The 9,232-nt window shown below is 44.7% G+C and overlaps 1 protein-coding gene across 2 annotated transcripts; it reads left to right on the top strand.

Annotated features, from left to right (window-relative positions):
- Positions 1 to 70: 70 nt before the first annotated feature.
- LOC147596215 (DNA polymerase iota-like) lies at positions 71 to 7,721 on the top strand. 2 transcript variants are annotated; one of them, XM_086770692.1, is made up of 10 exons: positions 71 to 194; positions 1,081 to 1,203; positions 1,913 to 2,077; positions 2,213 to 2,365; positions 3,342 to 3,578; positions 3,932 to 4,110; positions 4,398 to 4,489; positions 5,577 to 5,710; positions 5,844 to 6,046; positions 6,771 to 7,721. In XM_086770692.1, the coding sequence occupies exons 1-10, from the start codon at positions 101 to 103 to the stop codon at positions 7,572 to 7,574; spliced, it is 2,184 nt and encodes a 727-aa protein (XP_086626818.1). In that variant the 5' UTR covers positions 71 to 100; the 3' UTR covers positions 7,575 to 7,721. The 2 variants fall into 2 exon arrangements, with proteins under 2 accessions (XP_086626818.1, XP_086626817.1); XM_086770691.1 differs by having other exon boundaries at positions 1,078 to 1,203.
- The last annotated feature ends 1,511 nt before the right edge of the window (positions 7,722 to 9,232 follow it).

The raw sequence follows: 9,232 nt of genomic DNA, 5'->3' as shown, positions 1-9,232 counted from the left end.
GGCCCGGGCTCGGCGGCGCTAGGACCGGCGCGGTTCGGGCCCGGCCGGTTACCGCCGGCGGTGGCGGCAGGGAGCGGCCCCGAGTCAGCCCCGCGGCGGCATGGAGCCCTTCCCGCCGCCCACGGAGGAGGAAGAGGAGGAGGAAGATTGGCTTCGCCCGCAGCCGGCCGGCGGGGCCGCGCCGCCCTCCCCCTGTGAGCGCGGGGAGCCATGGCGGCGGCTGAGGGGGAGGCCGCGGACGGGACGGGCCGGGCCGGGCCGGGCCGGGCCGGGCCCACGCGTGGGGCGAGGCAGGCGGGGTTGGGGTGCGGGGAGGGCCGGGCCCGAACCGCGTCCCCGCCGCCCGTGGAACGCGAACGCGAGCTGCGGGTGGGAGCCGGGAGGAGGGGAGAGCCCCTCCTCGGCAGCCATAACCCTGCCATCTTCTTTTAAAATTATTTAAATTATTTAAATTATTTCTGTGATCCTGCCGGCAACCGCTTTGCCTCTCCGCTTGGCACAAGAGAGCTCAGCAGACGTTAAAACCACCACCCCCAAACCAGCACAAGATGTTTAATTTGGACTGTGTCAGCTAACTGGGGTTCTTCTCGGCGGAGAGAAATAAAACCCTTAAAAAAAAAATCATTTTATTTTTACCTTTTCAACTTGGCGGGCTTGTTTCCACAGCAGGGTTTGCTGTTCGTTGGCCGGTGATTTGCCATGTTCACCGGCCGGCCCTGGGCGAGGCGGGTATCCCATAGAGCTATCTCAGCGGAGTTAAAGAGAGATTATTTTACAGAAATACGCTAAAAAGAAGTTTCAGCGTTCTGCTGTGAAAGGATATTGTATGGGTAAAGCGATGTTCTGGAACTGGTCACTGAAGAAAGTCAAGTGACGCTCCCAAAATGGGAAAATGTTTCGTAGTGAGCCGAGTTGGTGAGGCTGACCTACGCTCATAAGTAATCCCAGAATTAAGGCAGCCCTAGAATTAGCCTAAAACTTGTAAATTTTATATTCTTCTCGTAATGTGTGTTTATTAGGATGGATGAATTTTTTTTAAAAAATCGTTTTTAATCGGTTGGTTTACTTTCCTCGCAGCAGGCCACAGCAAGCCTGTATCGGCAGGAAGCGCAGCGGGCAGAGTGGTTGTGCACGTGGACTTGGACTGCTTCTACGCGCAAGTAGAAATGATCCGTAATCCTGAATTGAGAGACAAGCCTTTGGGTACGAGTTGCTTCGCTGTTAATTTGGGGATGAGGTGTATTCAGGCAGAAGAAACGAAGGAGGCGTATAAGCTAAAGCCGCGCCTGCGTGGTGAAATACAGGCGCGCTGGAGCCGTAGCCGCATCCAGAGTGAGCAGGGTGCAGCCTGGGCTCCGTGCAGCCGTGACGACGGGATGAATAAATCCGCTCGAGCGCGAGTACAGGCGCTTGCCGACGCGTCTGAGCAGTTCTGGGGATTGAAGCTGGTTCGTAACGTACGTGGGCGTAGAGAGGGCTGAGCCCCGCAGGTGAGCCGGAGCTTTTTGACGCAGTCACGCTTAAAGCACGCTTTATTCCGTCCGGGAGTTAAGAATGAGTGCGAGGCAGTCGGCAGATCAGTGGAGAAACGTTTTACGTCGAAAAATGACTGTCACATCAAGAGCACTTTCACAGGGAAGACGGCCTGAAAAGGCTCAAAGTTAGGAGCGGTGTTACAATGGGAAAAAGTATCTGTAAGGTTTTGAGACCTTCTTACCGTCCAGTAATCTAAATCGAGAGATCTGTCCTTCTCAGAGTCCTGTGAAATAAGGCTGTTGGGCTTGGGTTTGCTTCTTCTGTGACGTCGCGTTCCAATCAAAGCGTAGGCTTTGCAGTGGCGTGAAAGTACTGTGGTCTTCTGTGAAGTACCAAGAAACCCGAACTTAAGAAAACGTTCAACCTTTCTTTTTAGGTGTGCAACAGAAAAACATCGTCGTTACCTGTAACTACGAAGCCAGAAGACTCGGAGTTAAGAAACTGATGTTCATCAAGGATGCCAAAGAGAAGTGTCCTCAGCTGATGCTGGTTAACGGAGAAGATCTAACTCCGTACAGAGAAACGTCGTACAAGGTTACAGGTACAAAATTAAGTTTTTTTTCCAGTAGTTAGAAGAGTTTGAATCCACGGGAAATCAGCTGTAGGTTGGTGCGGACGTGAAAACCTCACGTTATTCGTTGCGCTTATATTATCCCTGGGTATCTCTTCCTTCTAGAGTTGCTGGGGGAGTTTTGTCCGCTGGTGGAAAGGCTTGGGTTTGATGAAAATTTTGTGGATATCACAGAGATTGTAGAGAAGAGATTAAACCAGCTCCAGCAAAGTGGACGTTCCAGACTCTGCGTGTCTGGCCACGTGTACAACAACCAAGGTGAGCTGAACGTTCTTCGTGTTGGAAAACGCGGTAAACGTTGGTGAGGTTCAGTATGAATTATTGGTCTGCTGCTGAGTGTTGTCCAGCCGGAAACTTGCGTCGCTCCGTGCTTGGCTTCTGTATTTGACAGTACAGGTATCACAAATGTTAATCAGTGTTCCAATTTAATTGTACGAAAAAAAAATAATAATCTCTTGTGGGAGATAAGCATGTACAGTGATCTGGGAGAACAGCTTTTCATTGTCCTTTTTTTTCTTTAAAGTAGTTTTGCTGTAGTAAGACACAGAATTTAGTTTGAGCTTGAATGTTATTTTCAATTTGCAGAATTGAGGTTTTTTCATTGAATGAATGAAAACCAAAAAAACCGGAGTAAATTTTTGCCACAGCCGTTAGGTCAGGAATAGACTTGCGGAGCCTGACGTAGCTACCGAGCTGCCTCACACGTCGTCTCATGCCGTGATATTCGTTTCATGCACGAGGAAAGCAAGCAGTTGGGTTTTTTCCTGGACTTTGAGCCATTGCGGTGGCTTTGAACACGGTTTGCAGAGGAGGGAAATGCCTGAGTGGGCCTTTTCCTCCTTTGACATTTGCACGTGAGTAATAAAAGCTGAGCTGCAAGGCAGCCCTCCAAATTAAAGATTTGTAAATCTCTACTTTGGTCACAAGAATCTGCAATATTTAACACTTTTCTTTGACATCTCTTAATATATTGTATTTTATATTTAAAATACTCCCTAAACGTTTTGCTTCCTGGACAGGATGCCCCTGGCTTTGGACTGGAGCATCCTCCCTTTTACCAGGGTTTTTGGGAGATTAAACCGAGGTTAAATTTGGACACAGAAACCATGGCAAAACCATTTGACGCGCAAGACCATGCTTTCTCGTACTGCAACGCAAAAACGCTCTAAATCTAGCGAATTAGCTAACTGGCTGACTGTTTCCATGCTGAACGCTGCTTGTTTTTCCTTTGCAGCTATCAACTTGCAGGACGCAACGCATGTAAGACTCGTTATCGGATCTCAGATCGCTGAGGAGTTCAGGGAAGCCCTGCTTGCCAGACTGGGCCTCACGGGCTGCGCTGGAGTGGCCTCTAACAAATTACTGTCTAAACTGGTATCCGGGACTTTTAAACCAAACCAGCAAACGGTTCTTCTGCCTGAAAGCTGGCAGGATTTAATACGCAGCCTCGATCACATCCAAAAAGTGCCTGGTAAGTACGGCGCTGTGAGCACGGATGGAGAGGATATTGACAACTTTTAAGACGATAAGAAAAAAAATAAAAAAAAAAATAAAGCTGAAATAGTTTTAAATCCTTCTTCTTGCAAGCAGGAAATGGGAGATGTGTCGGTGTGTCTTTAGGGTGCTTTCTTTTTTTTTTTCATAAGCTGCTTGAGCTTTGTTTAGCAGAAGGAATGAAATGACTTGGGTTTTCTTCATTTTCAGTTCTGACGTAAATACGTTGCAGCACTTCACAAGACACCTTCAAAAATACTAAAATCTCAGTTGATTTTTCTTGAAGCCCAGAGGTTGTGGCCGTCTATTTTTAACACACCTTTTATTTAGGCATTGGCTACAAAACTACCAGACGCCTTGAGACGCTGGGTGTCAGGAACGTGCGTGATCTCCAGGCGTTTCCGCCCGCTGTGTTAGAGAAAGAACTAGGCGTTTCTGTCGCTCAGCGTATCCAAAAACTCAGCTACGGAGAAGATGACTCCCCTGTGACTCCATCGGGCCCTCCTCAGGTACAAATATTGCTCTCAAGTACTTTAATAGAAAGTAAAAAAAAAAATTGCTTTTAGTTTTGTACAGCTTTGCTGGACTAATTGAAATGATGCATTTTTGTACGTATTCTCTGGTACAAGTGAAATTAATGTGTAATTCTCCTGAAATCCAGTTGAGCTCGGAGCGTCAGAGAGATCTTGGAGTTAATTCCACGCAGTTAATTGTGATGCTTTTTTCCCTCTTCACAACTTTGAAGTGAACACAAAATTGAAAGGAATAATGCGGGTTTTGTTTTTTTTTTTTTTAGTCCTTTAGTGATGAAGATTCCTTTAAAAAATGTTCATCGGAAGCGGAAGTTAAGGAGAAAATTGAAGAACTGCTTTCTAGCCTGTTAGACAGGTGACTGAATTTTTGATGACTGAATTCGTGACCTGAAGGGACCTGGAGCGTATGTTAGGCTTGGCTTGTACTCTGCATTTCTTCTCTCTGCCAAATGCATTTATAGGGACAGACCCTGCCTCTCCAGCTTCCTCTTGGGTCTTTTTTCCTCAATTCATGGATTGTCCTGTTGTATCGCCCCGTTTTTCCTCCCCTTGCTTGTCTTTTGTCTTGCTCCCAGCCCTTCCGCTCCTCTGCAGCCTCTCTGATAAAGGTCTTTGCATATTCCATTTGCTGATCCTTCTCTGTTGCTTTGGTGGTGCATCCTCGCTAATCTCAGAAGGATCCTATTGTGTCCCCTATTAGTTCTTGGGTTCTGGTTTTTTTTTTCCTCTAAATAAATTTTCGTATTCTCTGCATGCCTCCCCAAGCTTTAAAATCTAAAAGTTTTAAAGGTTTTCTGTCCCCACATCTGTGCAAGTTTCAGAACAGCTGGATCCATTTTAGTTCTGTTAACATTGTGGGGAAGCAGTCTTCTACCTGCAGCTCTGGCATTGCTCAGGACAAACAGCCTCACTTCGAATTTTGTGATTACTATCTTGTTTACAACGTGTACAACGGAGAAATTTGGTTTTGTAGGGGAAAAAAAACCCTGCATACCTTTTGGAGGGGGAAAGAAACAATTGTATGCTTTGTTTCTTACCCTTCTTCCAAAAAGCAGCTAACTTTTTGCTGCTAGAGTGGGGACGCTGCCTTGAAAAGCAAAAATGTGAGGATTATACAAGGTGAAACCGCAAAGACTATCCTACTTTTAATGTATTAAATTCTGAAACGCGGCAGTGTTGCAGAGTGACCCACGTAACATTCCCATCCAGTTCAGTTTAAGACTTTTAGAGACAGAAGTTCAATATAATGTGAATACTAACTTAGGGGTAATTAAGGGACCCCAAGTTCCCCCTACGATCAGTGGAGTAGAGCCAGAAAGTTGAGAGAGATCTGTAACGCTTGATTAGACTTTGTAACCCAGATGTTGTGACAGTTTCCACCCACCCTTGGAAAAAAAACTCGTAGCAATCCTTCTTGCTTTGTACACATTAACGTTCCACAGAATATCCAAAGACGGAAGGCAACCGCACACGGTAAGACTGACCATACGCCAGTTCTCCCCAACGGATAAATGGTTTAATCGGGAAAGCCGTCAGTGTGCCATTCCACCTCATCTCGTTCACAAGTTTGGAAAAGGTAAATTTAGAATTTTGGAAAGGATTGACCTTGTGCTGCTACTACTAAACTTCTTTGTAAAATTCAGTTACTTAATGTCACGATAATAATCCCTACACTTAATATCCTTTTTTCCCAACCTTTTTTATTTTAGAAAGCAGCAACCTTCTATCCCCGTTGGTTGACATACTAATGAAACTCTTTCGAAAGATGATCGATGTAGAGCTACCGTTTCACCTTACCCTTTTGAGTGTCTGCTTCTCCAACCTCAAAGATCTTCCTAGCAGCAAGAAAGGATCGATCGGTTTCTACCTAAAGCAGATGTCACCACCGTCGGGGTCCGGTAAACGTGTCCGGGTAAGCTGAAAGATATTTCTGTCTTTATTATAGAGATGTGAACCTTAACTGCTCTGGAAGTTTTAGGATCGTTAATTTTTATTGACCTGGTAAAAATTAAGATTTTTTTTTTTTTTTTTTGGAGTCTTCTGAGCAGGTGTAGCCTTGTTTGCTTTCTTTCGTTAGATAAACTGCTTTAAACAGACTTAATACTGTCTGGGAATGGGACAGCCAGCTAAGTTGTCAAGCCCCTTAACTGCTGAGAACAGAATTCACTGAGGGAGAAATCCAGACTTATGTCTTCTAAAAATAGAATCTGGCTGTTCATTCCAGTAAGATCTGCCTTTTATTTAGCGTTTGCTTACAGGTTACCTTGCTGCTATTATTAAGATACTTTCACAGTGATTCTTTACCTTCCTACGCATTCTCACGTCGTTAATCAAAGATCCAGTTCTGTATTGGCCAGTAGCGCCTGCTTCTGATCTCGCGGGCTTCTCCTTCCTGCTCAGGATTGAAGGAATCTCCTACCTCCCAACTGCTGGACAGCGTAGGAGCTGTCTGTGGAAACGCCTAAGTATTTCCGCAAGATGCTTTCAGTACATAATACAAAAACTTAAGAACTTCAAAATCATGTTGTGTCATGAATTTACTAGAAGAACTTCCTGTTGGTAAAACAGTGCTTTGTCGCTAGTAGATTACACAGACCACGCTTATGCTTTTATCTACGTTTTTTTTTTTGGCGCAGGAAGATGTCTCACAAGGTGAAGAAAGTGCTTCTTGGAACCAGAACTGCAACAGAACTGGAATTACAAAAACTAGGAAAATTTCAGAGGAAAAGAAAAGCAATATAAGAAAAGCAGGAATTCCTGACTTCCCATTTCATTTGTCTCCTGATGACATTGACCAGGACGTCTTCAGGGAACTTCCAGAAGATATTCAAAAAGAAATTATTTCTGTAAAAACAGAAGCTATCCCTGCTGAGAAGGTTTTGGGGCAGCCATCAGAACGTTTTGCAGAAGAGGCACACAGCACTTCCCCGAATTCTAAGGGACCAAAGAGCGGTACGCGCTCTGCAGCACGCGGTGTGCATCTCCCGTCGGCTCCCGCGTCTGCAAGCGCTCTGGCACACAGCTCCGGGGCCAGTTCTTCTTCCGAGTGTCCCAGAAGCGCGTTGACAGGCGGCAGGATGGAAAAACAACCGGCTGACCCTCTGAGCTCCAGAGGGAGAGATCTGTCGGCTCTGGGAGCCGGAGCCAGCGTCCCTGTCTGGGATAAAGATAAGCAGGCTTTTGAAACAACTTCTGAGGAGAAAACTTCTAGCAGGCAAGCAGGACTTGTATTTCCTCCTCATGTTGACGCAAAGACTTTTTATGAACTGCCCGCAGATGTGCAAGAAGAACTGCTAGCTGAATGGAAGAACGGGGAAGCCGCGTCCAAAACTTCTACGGATAAACCCCCTGAAAAGCCTAAACCAAACAGAGGAAGAAGGAACACGGCACCATGTTTGTCACAGTCTAACAATTTGCTAAGATATTTTAAACCACAGTGAAATGTTTTTCATAAGGGTGACGCTGTAAGAATCGGCACTGGAAGGCACTTTAGTTACGAAAAGTTTTCTGTAAATTGTAAAGATGTGAATATTCAAAGTGTATTTTGACAAGTTTTGAACACAAAACCTGCTGCTGACTCTGTTTAACTAGTAGTCTGTCTTATTTTTCTTTCTTGGAAATCGACATTTCAACGTGCTGACTGGGGGGAAGGAATTTTTACTTCAGTTTTCACAGAGTACGCAGTACAGCTCGGGAGGGGAGTGAGCGGAGTAGGTGCCAGCAATTTTCACGCTGTTCTTACCTTTGCACCCCCGTCTCTGCAATGGAAATTGCTATTCGCATGGCTATCACCGTTTCCTGCGGTTAACTCGTAACCAGAGGTATTTCAGATACTAAGGGGTGATGGGAGACATTAGTTCCAAATGAATCATCTCACCAGCTCGTTCCCGGAAATTAGTCAGCGTATAAAAATTGTTTCGGTTTGGCGCTCGGGATTCAGAAACCGACAAACAACTCTTTTTATAAAGAGCAGCTTTTAATGAGACGCTGTAGACAAAGTCATCAGGTTTTTCTTCAAATATTTAATTCCAAAACGGTGAAAGGGTCGCTGATTACGCTTGCACACGTTTAAAGTCTCCAGTACACAAGATGTTTGCTTGTTTCAGTCAAGAGTACATAATTGAGGTAAGAATTTATCAAACTGTGTTTAAAGCTACGGCAAAATATTTGACTACTGCATTTTAATATTGCTATAATTTATATCACCAGATTTTCATATATATATATATATTCTCTGCATATAAAGTGCAAAAATATTACAAAACATCACCTGATTACATTGAAAGCGACATCCTGGACTTCTGACGGCATTTCAGTGTAAATGCTTGCATCGTTCCCAAGAACCAGACAAAACCAGCGCTCACCAGTTTAAGTTAAGCTTTACAGATTTCCACAGAAACCACAATTAAAATAAACTTCATGGTCTACTTCAAAAATGAATCCATGTAAAAGATGCATGTCACTTAAGGGCTTATTATTTTCCACTTACGTTTAATTACGGTCTCGCAAGCCTTTCAGCCCAGCTCTCGTATCGGTGATTAAGTTTACGAGAGTCGCAGGTAATGCTGTCTCCACTACGGAACAGGGAAGCATCCCTCCTAGTTCTGGCTGAATAAATACCACGAGCTTCGAATGCTCTGGATTTCTGCGGTGAAAGAAGCAAAATCCTTCAGTTAACGCTTGTTCCTCTCCCTGTGAAACTTGCTGTACAAGTGTTTATCTCTGTTGAAATTAGTGACACAAAAAAAACCCAGGAAATATAAAAGTTTCAATTGTTTCAGAAGCCTGAGCCACGAAACCGATCGGCACAAAACTCTACCCAGGCTAAAACTGTTAAATAAAAATTAAAAAGCTGTGTGGTAACCACAGATGGTTATAAAGGCGCGTTAAATACTCACTCGGGTAAAGGTGAGCAGACGTATCCACAGGGATTGTTGTAGCCTCGGACACAAGAGGGAGTCGGAGGGCAGCTGGAGTATTCCACGCTGACAGCTGTAAGTCACCACGCACAAAAAGCAAAATTAAATTAATCACGGTTATGTGTGTCAATCATCTGACTCAAAAACACTTTTTTGAAAGCAAACTAACTGCTACGGGA

This window comes from Chlamydotis macqueenii, chromosome Z, assembly GCF_036417535.1.
Source record: "Chlamydotis macqueenii isolate bChlMac1 chromosome Z, bChlMac1.mat, whole genome shotgun sequence".
NCBI classification, from domain to species: domain Eukaryota; kingdom Metazoa; phylum Chordata; class Aves; order Otidiformes; family Otididae; genus Chlamydotis; species Chlamydotis macqueenii.
Note: the sequence above shows the minus strand (reverse complement) of the source record. Positions and strands in the feature narration are given on the sequence as shown.